At 49.9% G+C, this 20,729-nt stretch overlaps 1 protein-coding gene across 1 annotated transcript in view; it reads right to left on the reverse strand.

The window, feature by feature from the left end:
* The window catches only part of LOC131666366 (transcription factor EC), a 31,163-nt gene extending 11,124 nt beyond the window's left edge, over nt 1–20,039 (reverse strand). Inside the window, exons 1-4 of the mRNA XM_058938987.1 lie at nt 19,658–20,039; nt 18,658–18,809; nt 9,568–9,775; nt 8,174–8,584 (exon numbers count right to left, since the gene is read on the reverse strand). Coding sequence (XP_058794970.1) covers nt 8,174–8,584; nt 9,568–9,775; nt 18,658–18,809; nt 19,658–19,963 — 1,077 coding nt within the window. The 5' untranslated portion in view covers nt 19,964–20,039. The remainder of the gene's footprint in view (nt 1–8,173; nt 8,585–9,567; nt 9,776–18,657; nt 18,810–19,657) is intronic.
* Nucleotides 20,040–20,729: the final 690 nt, after the last annotated feature.

Below are 20,729 nucleotides of genomic sequence, written 5' to 3' on the forward strand. Positions count from 1 at the left end.
ATTCTTCGCCAGTTCACGACGTAGTTTCGGCTGCGTCGTCTAACGTACCGATCTCAGTACGGACGTGTAGGTGCGCTTGCGTTTTATTGGCCGTAGCCGAACTTGGCCGAGCTTCTCCCGATTGAAGGGGGCTGGCACGGGACCGATGTCCGGACGCTTCCCCAAGAGCTTCTGTCGTACTTGGTTACTGTTTGCTTTCCCGATGCCCCTAATTGCAGGCGTCGCTTCAAAAGTTTCGAGCGCGCAAACGCCCCGATTAATTAGCTGCCGCGTGTTATTTGAGCGTTGTGCAAATCAACAAATTCCCCTTTTTTATTCGCAACTCGGCGAAACTTGGACTACGTAACGATTGTTCAATCGTTCTCCAGAGGCGACAAAACGTTCGCGCCGTCAATACTCCACGAAACTGAAACGAGAGAGGAAAAAAATAAAGAGGCTCAAATCCGAAGTTAAAAATAAGAAGAGAAAAAAATTGTAGTCGCCGCGGCCACTTGTTACGTAAATAAAACAAAGTGCTAAATCACGCGTAAAGAGTCGCGGCAGCGACGCAGGAAATTGAATTACCTAGGCGACATTGTTGCGTACGCCGAGCGCATAGCGTCGAAATCTTATCGTTTTGATAATTTATCACTGATCGTCGTCGTCGTCGTCGTCGTCGTCGTCGTCGTCGTCGTCGTTGTCGTCGTCGGTGACGGCGATATCACGCCACGCTCAAACATTAGCGCCGACTACTCAAACGTCAGTCACGCCGTAATGAAGTCCTCGGCCTCGGTACAGGTATACGAAGCGACGAGGGCGGCACTCGACGTTTGCGGAACATCTGCGCAAACACCACGGGCGACGGGGCTCTCATCTCGCTCGCGTCGCGGTCCCGCTAAAAAACGTCGAGGTGCGCCGCGCAACTCTGCTGGTCTCGCGCGTCTGCTGCGATTAGCCACGAAGGCTTTTTCGCGCGCGCCGTTTGCCGTGCGAGCCCGGCGCGTCTCGGAAATAACGCGGCATCGCGCGTTGTTCGGCGAGCTGGAGGAGCAAAGTGCTCGACGGGAGGGGGAGAGCGCGGGAGCCACAGGGGCATTGTGTCGGCAGCGAAATAAAAGTCAACAGTGAAAAGATAATTACCGGCGGAGCAGTGTATTCGTTTCTCCGCGTCAAATTGGGACGCACATCTGTCTGGCATGTCTGCGCGTTGCGCAACTCGGTGATGCGTCTCTTGGAGATCGCCAGCATCGATGCGCTATAAACGGCAAGGCGAGAGAGAAAAGAAAAAGGAGCCGAGCATCGTGTAGCTTTCGACCTCGAAACGGCAAGTCGATCGGCGATTATCGGCACGCAATTTCGGGTGCTCGTCGACGCGCGTGCACGCGTGCTTCACACGGCTAACGAGCGTGCAAACGTTAGTCCTTTAACAAACAGAGAACGCGCGAGCGCGCCTGCTTCGAGTTTTATTCGGCTTTGCACGGCGAAAGCGGCAACCCCAGCCCTATGACTGTTATTGTTTGGCTTATTAAGAAAACAGTGCGCCGCGCGCTCGCAATTGAAATATTTGCGGCCTAATGACCGAGTGCCGCCGCCGCCGCCGCGTCTCTATCCGCTAAACGCCGGACAGAGCGAACAAGTCAACACCGAAAATAACGGTAAAACGCGCACAGGGCGTTCGCAAACTGTTATTTCGGCCCTGCAGGCTCTACAGTTCCATCGGCGCCGATCGCTCTCCACGAAGACGGCAAGGATCACCGTCCGATCGACAAGGCAGCGCTCGACCGACGCGAGCGTCCAGTCACTTGCGCCGAGAGAGACGCTCCACTTTCGCCCTTTTCATTTACGGTCTCGTCGCGAGCGAACAGGCGCACAAGGGAGCAGACAGTGCCCCCGAACGAGCGAGACTACAACAGACGGGAGGGGGGCCCTCACCTTGCACCTGCGGATGATGTTGAAGACGGGCATGCTTGGCTCCGCGGCTTCGGCAGATCTGAGTACCACGAAAACCATCTAGTCCGTTGCGCGTCGAACACACATAATAATCCGCGACACAATGTTGGTAGATCAAAACACCTTCTGTCGCGTCTCGCGCACAACCGGATCCACGATTCTTCCTCTCGATCTCTTCTCAGGTGGCAACAACAACAAACAACCAAAACAACCGAAAAATCCGAGAGCTGTGAAGCCTCTGCACAGTACGAGCTCACCGATCGCTCTGCATTGCCGTCTCTCTCCCTCTCCAAAAAAAAAAAAGCTTTACCACCTCTACCAACCTTTTCGAGAGCTTATCTCTCTCTCTCTCTCTCTCTCTCTCTCTCGCTCTCTCTACGTGATTTACACCTTGGCCTGAGTTTTTTTTCTCGTTCTCAGCGAGAGAGGAGGAGGAGGAGGAGGAGGGGGAGAGTATCACTACACGTGTGCGTGCACGCGATGCCGATCGACGACTGAACTGCGAGTCTAAAAGTTATTGTCACCGCCAGCTCTCCACACTCACTCTCTCTCTCTCTCTCTCTGTCTGTCTGTTGCTGTGCTCTCTGTGTGTCAATTGAATGTGCGCGCTTTGCGCTCTGGAAACGATTAGACAAGGCTCTCCGCGCCTGTGCGTCGCGCTCGGCGGGAACTACGCTGTTACATCCAGCTATTCGGCTCGTTCGGGACGCCCGCGTTCGTTTCCCGGTTGCCGGGGCCGCGGAATGCCTCGGTCAAGTCGACGGAAATGCCGTGCGCGAGTCGCGCGGCAGGGCAACCCCGCTGGCTCCGACGGCCGCCGAGGTACACGATATAATTTCCTGCCGGCGCGCCACATCACTTTCACATCGCCTTTCTTTTCACTGCGAGCGAGCCGCTCGTCGAGGCAGCGGCGTATTAACCAATTGCCACTGGCGTCGTTGAATTGACTCCATTGTGACCGATGACCAATTGCGGGCCTCGAAAGAGAGACATAACTGCGCTTCTATCTGTTCGCTGCAAAAGGGATATTTCTCGAAAAAGAGAAGGAAATTCGTTTGGAGCGACGTGAAAATGGGAGAGAGGGAATAGAAGGCAAAAGCGACCGTGAGGCTTTTTGCGCTTGTGGCTGAGGTGACGCGCCTTGACCAAATTACGAGTACTGGTACGGAGTGCAATTACAGTACGGTACACGTGCGCGGGCTTTCAATAATTTTGACCGGGCGATCGCTGAATAATCATACCGACGCGCGCGCCTACGTGCGTCGGCAAACAAATGCCGGTTATTCTTTCTTTTCGATGCGCCGCCGTTCGCGAGATCCGCCCGCGCGCGCGCTCTCTCTCTCTCTCTCTCTCTCTCTGGACTTTATTTTCCGTCTCTCTCCCGCTCGGGCCGCTTAATGACGTTGTTGTGCCTTCGTTTCCCAACGGGCAATCGGACCTGTCAATCTCTCGTTCGAAATATGAGTCAACTACTTTCGCGGTCGAGCGATTCGAGGAATGAATTGTCGCGCGGCGGCATAAGAAATTTCAGCTATTTCCTTGGCGCGCTCGGCAAATGTCTCGCCGCCACTTGGTAGCCGATGCGCGATGAGCGACGAGATTTTTCGATCCGATACTCGCCGTCAACTTATCAAAGTAAATTTAGCATACATAGATTCGAGCTGGCGCAGATGTTGACAAGCGTGACTCGGCGCTTGCGCTCGTCGGCGAAATAACTGCCGTGTGCTTTGCGCACGATAATCGCTCGCGACTCGGTGGACTAATTCGCAACTGCACGCGGCGACACGCACACGCTCTTCTTCCCGTTCCGAGGATAATACGACGAAAAGGCCTGTTAGCCGTGCGACGAACGCGAACCAGTTGCAGCTATGAATGAGTCGCTGGTCACGCGAAAAAAAAACTAATTCGATCGCAACTCGCGAAGCGCGGCGAGCTTTGACCTTCGCCGATCGAAAACTTTATCGACTTTATCGCTCGCGCAAGAGAGCGCCGCGGGTAATTGATGTCAAAGGGAAAATTCAAGGAAAAAGAGTTTCATTGTCATTCTCGTCGAGTGCTCGTGTAACGGCATATAGCGCTGTTTGTTGTCTTTGCCAAGGACGCTAATGCGGTCGTTCGTAGTCCACGCGCACGGCCAAAAAAATATCGAATAACTTTCACCCGAAACGGAAAGAACGAAGACAACGAAGAGAGCGAAGAGAGCGAAGAGAAGACGAAGAGGAAGAGAAAGAAAATAAATCTGCCGTTCGCGGCATCGCGGCATCGCGGCATCGCGGCATCGCGGCATCGCGGCCAAGATTTTACATAACTTTTGCTATCCCGGCGCTAAACGCCAAGCGTTGACAAGTATATATATCTGTCTTTCACGCAATGAAACTTTCATGAAATTCGTAATGGGATTTCGCGGCGGCGTTTACGCGGCTTTTTAGCCCGGGCCGTCGTGTCGGCGAAGAGTAGCGCGTCGCGAAAGAAAGAAAAACAAACAAACCGAACTCGAAAAGGATCTCGAGACTCCTTATCGCCCCGTGGTCAGAGGGGGAACATCCTTGAACCATCTTACGCGCGCTCGCAAAGCAACTACGAAGGTGCTGTAACCAATAACGTGTGTGTTTCGTTTCGTAATCATACGCGCGCAGGAAGTTCCCGCAAGGCTATCGAAGATTCCATTTTTTTTTTTTTTTCGTTCAGCGCGCACGATACTTTGCCAAGCTAATCAGTGGTACCGTGCGAATTTCCGATCGCGAAGCAGCGATTCATCCGACCGGCGCGGCTCGATTGTGCCGAACGTTGTCAATCTCGTTGGTTCCGCAAGCGACGCGAGCGCCACATTGCCAATGCGATTCATTGATAGAATGGGATTTTTTATTCGACGAGCCGAACGTGACATAACGCGACGAACGCGTATACACACGGCGATCAGCCACGGCACGAGAGATTACATATCTGCGCGGTAGAATCTGCAGCGCAAGCAATTGCCGAGTGGATGGTAACGACGTTTTCTGGAAAAGCTCTCTTGATAACACACATCACCGAAGAGGCGGAGGATAGGAGACAATCGGATACAAGGTACGCCATCCATCTTTCTTCTGAGAAATCAAATCGGCCTCTCCCGATGCATCCGCGGCCCTTGAAATTGGCTGCACTTTGTGCGCGCGCGCAGAGATGTGCGGCCGAGGACGAGGGCGAGGCCGGGAGGCGGGTGCGAGAAAGGACGAGAGTGCAACGGACAGACGCTGCGCGCGCGCGCGGCCGGCGAGATCCACTTTGTCCCGCGAGTCAAGTTGATGCATTATTCAGAAAGCAGCGCGAGATTGGAACCGTTTGAAGAGGCTCAAATATTAGCCCATAGACTATTCTTCCTTTCAAGACGTCTGCTGCCAGGGATATAGGCCTTCTCTCCCTCTGCCGGAAAACCCTTGCGTATGTATTGGCCTCCTCCGCTCCTCTTGACCTGGCAACTCTCGTGTCGGCTAGCGCGACTGCCGAGCTTTTAATTTGCACTGGCTCCGTGCGAGAGTGCCGCCTTCCCCTGGGCACTTTTCTTTCCGCGACATTGCGGATAGCGAGCAAACGTCGCCTCGATGTCACGGCCCGCGGTAATATAACCAACTATCAAACGGCCCATGCGCGCGCGTCTTTCGAATCAAGAAAGTTAATCGGGTAAGGTGCTCGACATAAAAACCAAACGAGTTTCCATAGCTTATCTGTCGCGCCTATCTCCTCGAGGAGAACGACAACCAAGACTGTACATAGCAGATAAAAAAAGTTTATACCTATACACTCGCATTCAAGAGAGAGAGAGAGAAAAAAATGAATTCCCCAAAGCGGTGAACGCAGAAGAATCTGGAGCGTGAGCGAGTCATCGCGGAATAATATATACGAGAGTGCCTATCGTAAAGTTGCACGAGGTGGACGAGTGGTATAGGAGTCTCTCTGATGAATGGCGAATACGCGGGGAATTTATAATTGCCAGCGAAGTTACTCTCTCTCTCTCTCTCTCTCTCTCTTCTTTAATTCGGTCGCCGATTCTTATTTACATTCGATTGTCGTACGTAGTGGCTGCTCACTTTTCGAGGTCAGTGTACTGGCTGTCAACCGTCATCTGTTGATGCCTTCATTTCTGATTGATCGTTGTTTACACTGGTTTTTTCTATCTCGCGATCTCACTCGATGCGTCATTGTTGTTCCGGATTTTTCAGTAACGAGGAAACTTTGACAATTATAACAATGGAGCTTTGGATAAGACCCTTAACTGTACAGTTGAACCAAGCTAGATTTTTTCATGTCGTCGCGAAATTCCATGGCAACGTGAGTTCGGTCGTGCAGATAACTATTGATTTACGTTGACGAGTTGGAATTATCTTTAGGGTCATTGATATACTCGTACGATTAATTTTCTGCATGAGTTACTTCGCAGCAGTAGTGTATTATGAATGAACGCAAGCTCTGAGCGAGCAGAGCATTCAACGTATCGCGCTGTGAAATCCAAATTTTCCACGTGGCTGAGAAATCGACTTGCTTCGAAGGACTATACCAGTGGATAATCACTTGCAGAACCTCGTGAAAGCTCGTCTTTACAAGCGAACCAGTTGAAACCGGTAGTATCCGCCAGTCCACGGAAGATACAAACTCCGCTCTCTGGCGAAACGCCGATGAAAAACTGAATGTATATTTTTCCGAGGCCAAGTTAAGCTTGAGCAAACGCTCTTTCGTCAATGATAAAAGGAGCAAGGATTTCACGTACAGCTGTCGAGTAACCCTGCGATGATGTGACAGGTCAACGATTAACATATATATGCGCACGAGATTAACATTGGCAAGGATCCACTGCTGTTATTGCGGAACATTTTAAAATAAAAATCGGCGCGCTACTCGACTTACGTAATTGAAAATTTTCGGCTAAATTTGGGAGGTCGACACGCGCGCGCGCGTGCAAAGGAGACTAACAATCAGGAAAGCAAATACGCACGGCGCGAACGACCTTTCTGACCAGATTAACAAAAATAATTGTCGGCCTTCCGCGCTTGATGAAAAAGCCGTTCCCGCGCGTCGTAATTGCCGGGACAATTGAATAATTGTACAGCGGGGCGAAACAGCGTGCGTGGTGAAAGTAAAGAGAGAGAGAGAGAGAGAGAGAGAGAGAGAGAGAGAGAAATGAGCGTAGCGAGAAAAGCGCCAAGTCAAAGATCGTCGAATCACGGGCGCGTAAAAGCGGTCGAGTGCGCGCGCGCGAGCGAGCGCCCCTTTAATTATCGCGCTGCGAGGCGAACGAGAAAAGACGCGACTAATGAGCGGGGCAAAGGCTTTTTTTAGCGAGAAAGGCCAAACGGCTGCATGCATATACGCACACGCCGGCGCGCTCGACTCGAGAAGGAAATCAACAAATAAATGAAAAGCAGAGAGAACGCGCTTTTGCCACTACTTAGCGCCGCAACACCCAACAACGCTTTGCGCTTTTTTTACCTCTCTCTCTCTCTCTCTCTCTCTCTCCCACCTTCAGCGGGAAATGACTAGCGACCAACCATTACTCCGCTTTCTTTTAGACTGGCTGCCGCGCGACTCCTGTTGCGCTTTCATTACATCCGAAAAATTAAGTTTCTCTTATTTTAGTTGTTTCTCAGCTTCATTCTCGATAGCACTTGCATCGTTGAAATGCTCGCGTTAAGATTGACTTATCCGCTTCCACGTTGCGAATGAAGAGAGCAAAAGTGCCAGCCAGCGAGCTACGAAGCCGCGCAGGTGACGCGCAGTCGAGCCGACGACGAGTCCGGTCGGTCGCCGAGCTTCCGGCGCTGCTGCGCCGACGTCCCGCGAGGCGGCGAGCGAGCGAAGCGACGGAAACGGAGCAAAGAAGGATGTGCTCAATATTCAAGGCGAGAGGAAGCTCCTTGCGCAATGCCAGCGAGATCGTCGTCAGATGCAGTTGCGCAATGGCGCGCGCGCGGTGCTCTCTGCCCCGGCCGAGCGTCGCTCGCTAACCAGGCGCTAATCGCCGACGCAGGCGACGATCCGTGGCAAGTGGCGGCGTCAACATCGAGCCTCCGAAAGCTCCCACATCTATGATATCTCCGATACACGCGCGCGACTCAATTGCGTGGAAGCGATGCGGGGCTCAATTGCCGCGGCGTGAGAAAAGGCCGCGTGGGAGTTTTCGGAGCACCGCCGTCGACGCCGTGCGTATACAACTGAGTCGGCTCTGGCGAAGGGCAGCGCGAGAGCGCAAAGCTCGCTCCGGTTGGCTTACCTCGGAATTGCTGGTAGCGACGCTGCTCAGACTGGGCGACATGGCTCCGGCGCCGGCATCGGGACTCGGCTCCACTCGCGTTTGTAGCGCGATCTGCTGCTGCTGCTGTTGCTGCTGCTGCTGCTGCTGCTGCGTGGCTTGGCGGGGGTACGAGGCGAGATGGGGCAGCTCCTGCTTGGCGGCCGGCTGACGAGGCATCGGGCCAGGCGGGGCGCTTTGCACCGTCATCGGTTCCGGGTCGACCAGCGGCGGCTGGCCTTCGCTGCTGCTCGCTATCGAGGACGAGGACGCCGCGAGATCGAGGTCCTGCGTCGATGCGCCGCAAAACGACTCGTGCAGGTACTGGCGCACCTGGTTCTTCTGCTTCTGCACCACGTGGTAGCGCGTCGGGTTCTCCAGCAGCGTGCGCACCTGCGACCGAGGCGAGATTCGTTAGTGCCTCGACGGCGCGGAATCGAGTTTCCCGCTGCGACAATCAATCGATCGAGTGCCGCACGAGGAGGCGAGAACAAAGGGTATCGCGTGCACCTAATCCCATTCGGGGCGAATTTATCCATTCGCGTTGGTCCGCCGTGCCGATTTCTCCTCTTTTCTTTGCGTTATCCTCCGCCCGAGTGAAAGATGAAAAACAAGGCAGGGCTGCCCCTCGGGCGCTGAGCCGCGCGCGCCATTCGTAGCACCCGAGCTTTAATAATCCGTCAGTCTCTCGTGAAACAATGCCTCGGCTAAAAGCTCCCTGTTAATCCACTTCGTCGGCAAATTAATACCCTCCCTCTCGTTCTACCTCGGGCTATACATCGCTTGGCTGCGATATTGAAAGCTCCGCTTCCTGCTATCGCTGCTGCGAGCGCGATATTAAAAAATTTACGAGTCACGAACGAACTACCACTCGCTAGTTGCTGCGACAAATTGCGTTCGCTGTTGCCGCCCCGCCCCCTCTTCTCGACTTCTTTTAGTTTTTCGCTCAACGGCCTTATCGACGCCCGGTTATTTTTCAAGGCACTCGGCTTATTGGACCTTCGGTTGTTCGCGTTCTAACGAGTTGTTAAGATGATTCGCCACGCGCCGCTGTCCATTTCCCGGGGCTTTATACCTACGTCTTCTCCACTTTCCCCACTTCTCTAATGACTTTGCCGGGCTTTTCCTTTCATATGGAACTTTGCCGCCAAACAAGTTTATTTGCCACGCCCACGCGCGCCTCGAAGCATGCCAAGTGCGGCTCACAGTTCGAAGCTGCAAGTTCATTTTGGATTTGATTGTAAAGCAAACTTTCCGATTCCTGCTTCGTTATACTTGCCGGTCATTTTCATCCAAGTCGATGGCTAATATCGCCGTTCAATTTTCCGAAGTCGCTCTATCGAGCATAACTTGGCCGATACTCGAAGGAGGCTCACCTGAAGGACCTGCGGAGGAACGTCAACGCCAATGGTTGGTAAAGGCGCAGACGGCACCGGTCGGGGTGGCGCAGCCTGGGGTCTGTGTTGTTGGAAGCTCTGCCGGAACTCAGTTTCTCGTCGCTCTTGCTCCTGCAGCTGCTCGCGCATCAGCTGCAGTTTCAGCTGCGTGCGCGAAGTCGGCGTTGCCGTCTTGAACGTCGGCGGACTGGAAAATTGAACAACCATTTTCAGTCTCTGTCTTTGCGTCCCTCCCTCACCCCCTCCCCCCCTCTCTTTTATCCCTCAACTTTTCGGCTAAGGAACGGAGAAAATTCAGTTTGCCAAGTGCGAGGGCAACGTGTTCTCTCTTTTTCTTACCCGACTCACTGCAGGTGACAATCCAGATTAGATGGAACGACCAGTTTTCTATGTGTTTTCAAGACTTTCTTGGCAATTGCCTCATTCGAAATAACAATGGGGACTATAATTATAACGAAGTGAGCGGTAATTTTGAGTGTCTATACGTTTGCGTAGTCGAACAAGCTATCGCTGCTGAAATATTTCTACAACTCAATACACCGTATTCGAGAGATAAGCTATGTTGAAACACCGTTGAAACATTGTTAAGTACCAAGTTCCACGTCAGAAAATTCCAGATTACTCGTCCTTTTCAATGTTTCCTATCAAGAAGGACTGCTAAGCACTATAAATAGCTGGTACAAGTGTAGCGCAGAGAATGCATAAACTTGAGCAATCGTTAGTAGGCAAGGTATAGCTTCTCGAAAAACAGTTAGTTGTGTAAAGTTACTTAAAAGCTGATAAGCCAGTGCAATGATACGAGATCGATAATTGCGTGTACATAGCTACGTCGAGCGTCATTGCGGCGAACGAAAAGGCCGCTACAATTGCCAACCGAACCAACAGATTGTACTACGCGGTATTAATAATTAATAGGTTTTGGCGGCTGCCTATACATCCGCGCGCACGCGCGTAATAATATTCACGCTTGGCGTAACATTTAGATTACACCACTGACTGTCTGGCTGCGCTGCGTGCCTCGGCGCTCCGAGGCTTAATGAAAAGGTAATAGCTGGAAACAGTGTAACGATGATTTAGGGCGCACGCCCCGCATATTCAATTGGCGCTCTCTCTCTCTCTCTCACTTACTCGAGCGCGGAGTTTAATTTATTTGTTAAAGCGCACGTCAGCCGAATCGCTCGAGCGATTAGCTTGCGCGAACGCGTCGAAATGATCACTTGCCGCCTTGCTTTCGGCGACGACGCTCTCAGCTTCGCACGCAATGGGTCAAGGTGCGAAAGGGATTCGACGAGCGAAGGTGATGCATTTGAATATACAAAGCATAAATCACACAAAGGATACGGCTCGCGAGAGAAGGATGTTGTTTTTTCTTTCACGCGACGAGCTTCGTTATAAATGAATGGACAATCGATGATTCATCGCGACCTCTGCGATCGTTTATCCTTTTCGCTAAGTCATGAGCATTCAGAGCGCGAAAATTTACAATAAAAATTTTTATTCCGATGCTCCCCCCCTCCCTCCTTCGCCACGGCCCCTCTGTGCGTTGCGCGTATAAATACGTGTGCCGAAGGTGACTCGCCGAACTGTCAATATTTATATCGGAACGCGTAACCATAACTTTCGCTTCAGGCGTATTTTCGTTAAAATTGCAACATTGAGGTATGAGTCGAGGCGTTTGTCAAGGGAAGCACAATGCGCGCTATTACAGCATCGTAAATATGCAGCTCGGAAATGATCGTTAGAATAATTAAAACTTGGCGCAGGCGTCGCTCGACGAGCACTGTGGAATTTACGTGGATGCGCGTGCGCTTTCGAACCAATCGCGCGAACTCACCGTGCATACGCAAAGCGCGCGAAAGCTCTGAAAAAGCGATCGACCGTCAGGCCTGATTAACGGGAAACAGCCGAGGAGTCGTGGACCGGCGCTGTGGTCGACAAGGCAGCAGTGGCGGCGGCTAAGTGGATCCGCGAGCGAGCTTGGTTGAATCGTCGCGAGGTAGCGCGTTTTATCGGTGACACTTGTCGATCGGTAACGAACGCTCCGCGCATTGCCAAACGATAAGCGACTTTGATCCGAAAGTCGCAGCAGCGCGCATTATTACGACTTATCTCGTGCGCGTCAAACGTCTCTTTGCCGCACCGCGAGCTCTCGCCCTCTGTCACGTTTGCGTGCACGTCACCAACGTTCCACGCTCGCGTATGAAAATTGCACCCGAGAGCTGTCGATATATAAGCACGATGCGCGAGTCCGCGGGACGAGAGCTGACGTTTTTCTCATTTTCCAGTGTAATTAGATTCCCTCGCGTCCGACACTTTTCCCTGCGCGATGAGCAGCCCGCACTTTCGGTCGTCGTGCGGGCGCGTCGCAGTCTTTCGGAGAACGCGTTACGCTTTTCTTTCCGCCGCCCCAATTCGGCATTCCGTTGGCGGGCACCCGCGTGTCGAAAATCACTGTCGGAGCCAGCCGAGGAAAAAGGAAAAACAATAAAAAATACGCACGCGACGCGTTCGCTCAGCCGAGTGCTAATTGCCGTGATTTACGAGTCGTTCCCCGCGACGAGCTTCGCCTCGTTCTTATCTGCTTCGACGACGTCGCACATGCGCTTTCAAAGGTTGGGAAACTGTTTGCGCTGGAAACGAAGCTCGACAGCTTTTTTTGCGCACGACGGGCGCTGCCGCTCGAGCAATATTCACCGTAGCAAATTACTCGGAGCTTGATTTTGAAGCGCTTGATGCGAAGTAAAAGTAGTAGTCTTTTTCGTAAAACAAATTCAGAACTATTTCGAGGCTACAAGCTTTATCATCAATTTTATAATCGTTAAAAATACACATTTGCATTATCAAAGTATTTCTGCTCGCATCGCCAAGTAGAAAATTTTTAACTTCATACGGGCGAATGTTAATTGAATAATTGTCTTTCTAGTGCATTACTCATTTTCTCATTTTGTTGGTAATGAAGAAAGCTTATGTGATTAAATTTCAGCATTTTAAACAGCATGATAATATGCAATTACGGAGATGGTTTTGAAACAAAGAAATTCAATTTGCTAAAATGCAAAGCTTTGTTGCTTCGCTCTCGTAACAAAAGTAAAAGCGAATGTCAAAGTAAACGCAAGCCCCATTCTAACAAGCTGTGAAAAATTGTAATCAACTTGCAAAATTAGAAAAGCCTCCTCCGTTTCCTCCCGACGGCGCTAATTGAATTCCTTATCCTTCGGCTATTGCGAGAATAAAGCTATGAAGAAAAAAAGAAAAGGCGACCAACGTGAATTTCCAGTCGTTGACACAGATCTAATACCGACATGCAGTGAAAGAAGGCCAAAGTGACGCGCTGAATTAATAAACGCCCATAAAGCCGTCCAAGTCATTGCCAGTAGTAGACATACGGTTTAGCCGTGCGTGCGACAAACACAATCGCGAGTTTGTTGAGTTAGGCATTCACGCGATGATGAATTGCCTGCCTGCGCACGCAAACGCAATTTTCTCCGAAAGCCTGTCAGCGAGAAAGAGCAGGAGGGAAGGAGAGCGGAGAAAAAGCTTTATTCACCCGCGAGGCCACGCTCGCTCTAATTTCGGATTTCAATGCCACGGACGCGCGCGCGCCGCGCGCACCGCGCGCACACGACCGGCTGTCGATAAGAAAGGGACACTTTGTGCGCCAAGATCGATCGACGGATCTATAGATCCAAGTCTGACGTGCACACGCTTATTCTACTTCCTGCAGTTTTCTTTCGATGTCACTTGGAAACTTTTCTCTTTCCCTTTTCCAAGTCGACCGACTGCGTCGGGCCGTTTGTCGAAGCTACAAATTTTAGTGGCTGTCTTTCTTTGTGAGCTTTTGCGTTCGCTGCTTCGCTCAAGCCAGGTGTCGATTTACTTATACTGCATTCGACAATATTATACGTACGAGAGATTTCCATTAGGCAATTATTTTCAAATAATGAATTAAATGTGCAGTGAGAGCATTCAATTTTTCTGAACATACGAACGAAGCTCCGGCTTGCAATGCTACCGAAGCGTTTCGATGATCGCATTTCAACAATTCTCGTAAACAACTTTCTCCTTTGGCGCCAAGCGACAAACATCGTGAAAATCTTGCAACTTAACGAAAAACTGTGTCTTTGACGAGTCAGCGGTCGATTTCTCGGCTGCTCGACGTCACGCAAGTAATATACGTGGCTTATCGCTCTCCAAGACGAGGAATTCCTTTTGCCGCAAGATAATGAAGCCTCGTTAAGAATCCATATAGAACTAAGTGTAATTTATCCAGTGGACGCGAATGGAAGGCCAAGAAGTAATTTACCTTCTGTCTAGTTACACATCAAAATTGCAAGATTCCAGGGAGCGTAGATTTGGCCCGATGAAAGCAGAAGCGAATAGCGGGCAAAGAGAGAGAGAGAGAGAGAGAGAGAGAGAGAGAGAGAATTAGCCAGAAAGTGTTCAACTCGAGGCTTTTAAAGCGAGACTCCGCAGGCAAGCAAAATTGTGCGCTCCTACGAAAAAGGTTACATGATTGACGGTTCGATTAACTCTCGGTGCGAGAACCGACCTCACGGTATATGTATATATACTTCAAATAGTTATCGTCCGTCGATGATGTGTCATTTAAATCGTCTCTCTCTCTCTCTCTCTATCGATTTTTGTTTTAATTAACTGTCGACGCTTGATTTGCCGCATTTTTTCACACCCCTGCGAGTTGACTGATGCTTCGTCGATAAATAAGTTGTTATTAAACTAATGTCAACGCGCGATAACGCAGAGCGCGTTTCTAAAATTAACTCTAATGAATGCTTCTTGATAATCTTGTATCTTTGGCGCTTGCAACAACCGCCATTTACTTTGTACATGTAATTATCGACAATTTATACATTTAGAACGGACGTTTAATATCCAAAGCTAATGAATATCAGTAATTACTTGTTAATGTCTTTCGCTCATTAGCATAACACGTTTGTCTCATTGAGAAACATTCAAAGAAACTCAATTAAGATTAGAGCGCTGATTACGCGGCTAGAGAGCCTATCGCGAATTTGTTATTGATCCGAATCAAGAAGAGAATACTGCAGAAAAAAAATTAAACGTTTGAACGTCGAATATCGATAAAGAGATAGCTACGAAATCAATGAAAGGAAAATTGATCAAAGCTTTGAGAAAGCTTGTCGGTATAAAGGTCAGCGGCGGCAGCAGCGGTGTGTCGGAAAGCTCGTCGTCGTCAAAACTCTCCCACGCTTCATCTTGCTCACTCGGCGCGCGTCCAAAGGCTGTCGGTCTCTCTCCTCTCCCCTCCCGTCTCTCTCAGATAAAAATACATCATCTTGCGCGCGCTTGCGTTTCACTTCTGCATACATGAACTCGAATGTCGGCGACGAAAATCGCCGTTTTGATTACACGATGATTCTTCTTTCCCCCCCCCCCCCCCCTTCCACTCCTCTCTCTCTCTCTCTCTCTCTCTCTTTGTCGCTATCTTATCGCGTGTAATTTAATGAAAACTGTCGCAAGCTTATCTGGAGATCAAATATTCATTTCATAACCACCAGCGCATCGTCGGCGACGAAGCAAAAACAAAAAAATGGTGTCTCGAGCAATTTAAAAAAGCTCAAAAGACAATAACGCTCGCGAACTTTTATCGCTTATCGCGCTTACGATTATTGTTATGGGCTGCGACGGGTGTTACGCTGGCGCATGCATATGCAAACGCGATCGAGATTTAAAGGGCTTAACGGCGTAAGCCTTAGCCGCGCGCCTTAATTTTTGCCCGCGACGATGGGAGAAAGAGCCGGGCCGAGGGCTAATGAATTGAAGGTTGAAGGTGGGGATCCGATAGAACGACGCGGAGAGTGAGAGAGAGAGAGAGAGAGAGAGCGAGCGAGAGCAAGTGTTGTAACGAATATGCACATATTCAGCGCGCGAGCGCGAGCCGAGTTTGATCTGCATATTACAGGGCGTATCTGGTTATGCTAATGAGTTATCAAAGAAGCTACGAGTGCGCCGGAAAAGCGGCTCATGAAATGCCGAGTGCGGAAACAGAGCGAAATTACGCCCGGCTGCATTAATTATTGCGCGAGGTGTCGTTGAGTCTACTCGCGCGCGCACTTGAGCATTTACATTTTCAATTTGGCGCTTTTTCCAGGCGACAAAAAAATCAAATAAAATAAGCCTCTCCAAACCTACCTACTCTTGATCTTCCGACTCTTGGATTTCACGTACACCTGGATTTTCCACTGAACACTGCGACTGCACGATACTCTTGCCACGTCCCGCGTCTATCCAATAGTAAACATACGTGATTCATACGCGATACGCACAGTTCAGTTCAAATACAAAAGCACATTATTCCATTATATTTCCTTCCAATTAGACAATCCACTCTTCAAAAGTTGCTGATTAAGATAGCTTGTCGGAACATTTTGCGAAACACCCTTCGACTACGAATAAACAATGGGATCAAAGTATCTATTGAAATAATTCGTTTGTTTACGATCGCCGAATAACCACTGTATGAACAACTGATAAACAATACTGATGTTATATTAAGCTCGTCTATCAGCCACTGGAAATTCTGTCACCAAAATCATTAATTTCAACTTGAAAAAGGAATTGTCATATTTTTTACGTTAGCAAACAGAAAAGTTACTTCAAACGCACGAATACGTTGTGAATACAGCTCGAATAAGTTCTCAGAAACTTGTCGCACGCACACACACACACACACACACACACACACACACATATACACACTTGAAAAAGAAAAGTTGAAATTGACGCGTTGGCGTCAATTCGAAAATTAAGAAGCGAAGCGGTCACCGTGGAAATTAGTCCGTTGCGCACAGACAGTCGACGCGCACTCCCGCAAGCCACGTCGAAAGCTTCTCGTGGGGAAACGCGCGTCGCCCGTGCGCCCATTCGTTAGCTGGCTATTCGGCCCGGGGCTTCATTTTTTTTTTCTTTTTTAATGAGAAAGACAATCTCGCGGCAATTAACAATCGCAACGCAATAAGAATGTTTGTCAAAATGAAAGAAGGCCGGGCAGCTCGTTGCGCGGCTTCTCCCTCTATTATCGCTCCGCAACGGTGGCGTGAATGTAATTACAAGCTCAAGTGGTTAATTGCCGTTCTCTCCGCGCTGCGTGCGCAACCGCGCAAGCGCGGAGATCTGATTATTAAACGTACGAGGCCTTTTTTCCCTGTTTTTCCTGCAGATTTTCCACGTTTGCTGTCTGTTTTTCTTTATTTCCGAAGGCAGCGCAGAGCCGCTTGCTAATTAAAAAAGAACGCTCCTTCGAATGGAGTTCCAAGTGACATTGCTTTTCATTCCGATATAAATTGACGCTCGTTGTGGACGATGACACATTGCCATTGCAGTCTGTCGCGCATTGAACGCTCGCGTTGGTCACCTTACGAATGTTTATAGGGAGAAGCAAGCCGCTTCAACAGCCGTCCGATCAAAATCTTTCGTGCTCGATCAGCCGTATTAAGCGACTAATTATTTGGGCACTCTCGCCTGACAAATAATGAATCACTCTTGTACATTTTTCTGGTCGATTGGCGAACCGGTTCAAACTGCCCGTCAAGTGCGAAAATTGGCTCATTCGCGCACCACATCTCGTCGCTCGCTTGATCTCGGCTCGAAAAGCGTTTCGCCAAAGTAGTGCATCCAAGAAATATTCTCCGTGCTAAGATTAACTTACGGTTCCTGCCAACAAAGATAACAGGATTGGAGTGACTAAACTCGGATATATTCAAACTAGCTCTTGAGTCGATCTGGCTCCAATCCTAGTGCGAATGTGCTTCTGCATTTTTTCATTTTTTGCCCGCGAGAAATTCAACGGACTGAAAACAGTTTCGTAAAGCGACTATTGGACAAAACACGCGATTTGTCAATCCCGCCGAGGCGAGGAAAGCACGTAACGCTTTCGCCTTCTGTTAGCTGCAGATGAACTTCTTTTACCGCCGAAAAAAATCGGCTTTATTTTTCGGTGGGGAGCGCACGGCCGCACTCACATGTCCGTGAATACCGGGTCGTGCGATAGGGGGATGTCACGCCTCTCTAGGTCATCGCAGGCGATAAGAATAGTTTTGAAAATCACCAGGATGGTGTTACTTTGAATCGCACATTTTTACCTTGCATATTTCCAATTTAATAATATTAATAAATATTCATTGTTCTTTTCACTGTTTTGCACATTATTGCGATGGACACTTGTCATTGTGATCGTTATCACAATTCGTTTGGGGTGTGTATCAAGTGATTAATATGAATGATGATTTCAAAGTAAACAAGATAATTGAAATCAAATCGAGTTCCAACTGCTGGTTAATTCATTCGAACATGTCAGAGTAAAGGATCCCCTCGCCTATATAATTGGAGTATTTATTGCCGGGGCAAAAAGTGACGTCTGCATGACAAGCTGAAAGCACGTTTTCGATGCATGGCCAGTATAACAAATAAATCAACGATTACGGGGCGAATTTCTTTTTCTTTTGCGTCGATATAGCGTCAAAAATTTCTTTGGGACTAGTTTTTTTCTTCTAAACGTGACAAGGGAACAAAAATCAAGGTCGGATTCGCAATCACGAATGCAAATAAATTTTTTCCAAATTTCAAGGACGTTTAAAGGAAGAAAAAGAAATGACGAAATTCCGAGGGAAACTGGGATTCCAACCGAAGTCCAGACAGAGAGCGAGAGAGAGAGAGAGAGGTTGACAGGCCGCACAGCCATAGAGCGAGAGATATGCATTATCGTCTTGGGTGACAAAGCGTGTGGTGCTGCTGTCGGTGCGACGCCCCCTCTCAAATCCTAACCTCATTATCGTGGCATTTTAATCAAAGCATTCCAACGGTAACCGCTAAACTGCAAATTCCGCTCCGTGCCACGGGTTTCGGCGGCTTTATGATCGATCATACGTCCCATCGGCGCGAATTTCGCGGCAAACCGCGATCGTAAGTGTCGCTACGGTTTCTTTTTTCGTTTTGTATTAACTTTTGTATCAACTTGCTTGACATGCAGAACGTAGCATCACACCATGCACAAGACAATCGACAAACAAGGCCACACAACACTTGGCGTACCAGCCTTGAGGTCGGTTGCTCGCCCGAGGAGCTGGCAGTTGCCGCGGCGGCGGCACCCGGTCCACGATCGCCGGATCCATTTCCAATATCATTTGTAGATCCTCGTCGATACCAATGTTTACACGAACCGCCTGCTGCTGTTGCTGGCGATGCTACAATTATGGGTTGTTTATTAAGTGTGCGTCATTCAAATTTTCTTTCTTTTGGAGGCTGTGTATCGCTGCGTGACTTTTGCCCGATTCGTTGTGTTAGAATCCGGTCGAATATTGAAAAATAAAACACGATAAACGTAGTCATAATATAGCGAATAATTGTGTAATCTCAGAGAGAGATGATACATCCCCCCTTTATATGCATAAGGACAGTTTTAATAGAATTAAGCTGACGAACGTGAAGTGCAGTGGAATAGCTGAACAGTAATTGTAAAGAATAATCTCTGAAACAAGTGGCTAGTCAGCAGACTTCTCCTGGAGTGAACAGAAATTAACACGAGCTACTTGAAAAGAGCCCGAGACGAATGGCAATGAAAAAGCTAAATAACTCTTTCGGTACATTTTTAGTCTTGCAATAATTCGGTCTTGATTATTAGAGTCACGATAATAACGAGTTATTCCCATACTATACACGTAAACCAACAGGCCGCCATCAAAGTTTGAATGCCGTAATTTGAAACGCAAGTGGTATGCTAAAAAGAAGAGGTGTTGTTTTTTTATACAGATCGTTGAAAACAGAGTTCCTGCCTAATGGTATTATTATTTGCTTATACAAACGGAACATTGACTTTAGTTCTCGTGCGCGTAAAGCCGCAATTCCAGAGACGAATTTCCGTCGATGAATCGCAACGCAAACAGCGAATCCGCGAGAAAGAGGAAGAAAATAAGTATGCACATCGAAAAGTAAAACTGCTGTTCGTGCGTTACGATGAGACTCGGCGTGACGCGCACGGGCGAGCGGAAGGCAGTGGAGAAGAATGGAAGCAGATCGGTAAGGGATGCTACACCTGTTCGGCGGCGTAGCGAGCAGCGTGAGCCGGCGGCGAGTCGACTCCGCCAGCATTGACAGCACTTGGCGACGGCGACGCCCGTTGTTGGCGACTGTTCTGATCGAGGAAGTCAGTGTTGCCGGCCGACCTTGACAGTCGCGCTAATCCCTCCAATATAGCCAGATTGTTAAGTTGCTGCTGCTGCGGTTGCGACCCGATCGCTTGCTTATCGCCGCCGCTAGCCAGCCGGTGCTCGTGGAATCGCGAGACAAGCTCCTCGAACTCCACGATCTGCCGCGACAACGCCGTGCCGCCGCGAATCATTGCTTATCGCGCGGGCATATCAGCGAGCGCGCACGCGACGACGACGGGACGCAGATCGACGGCAAGAGCCGCTAAGCTACTGCAAAATCCGAGGGAACACGGAGGCGCCGCGCGCCCGAAAGGAAAGAGAGGGCAGAACTTTTTGGCAAGCGCTCTGCTCCAACTATTAATGCTCGCGCGTATGCTCGTGACGATAGTCAGGGCATGCCCCGGCATGCGCACGCCTATCGTTGCCGCGCGACTGTCGTCTTCGCCTTGTTTCCTCTCGCGAGCGGCGCGAAGGACTCGTCGATGAGATTCTCGCCGCTGCCGAACGAACCGATCGCCACGTACGCGTACACCGCCTGGTCCGTTCGCCGAGAATCCGCATTGCGTAATGCAGGGCACCGCGTCACCGGGCGCCGAAGCGTTAGCCACGAGAGGCTAACGGTGCAGCCGCGCGCGCGCGCATCGGATTAGAGGGTGAAGGTCGCGGCAATCGACGACAAGTTCACACGCGCACGCACGCAACGCTCCCGAAAAACTCCCGGACTAGAAATAGACGGTCCCGTGCGTGGCGGAGAGGCCGACTGAGAGAGGGAGATAGGCTCCGCGGACCAATGGTATTTTTAGTCGGCTCTTTGCAATTTCCGAACCAATGGATCGCTATTTTCGCGTCCAGACGCAGCTTTGCTATTATTAGCCGAGCCGAGAGACACTCGTGTGTTTTATTTACGCGCGAAGCTGGAGGCATTTTTTTTCTCTTCATCGTGGTTCGCGGAACTTG

The sequence above is a fragment of the Phymastichus coffea genome, unplaced genomic scaffold (genome assembly GCF_024137745.1).
Source record: "Phymastichus coffea isolate CEN01 unplaced genomic scaffold, Cenicafe_Pcof_1.1 PCOF00058, whole genome shotgun sequence".
Lineage (NCBI taxonomy): Eukaryota > Metazoa > Arthropoda > Insecta > Hymenoptera > Eulophidae > Phymastichus > Phymastichus coffea.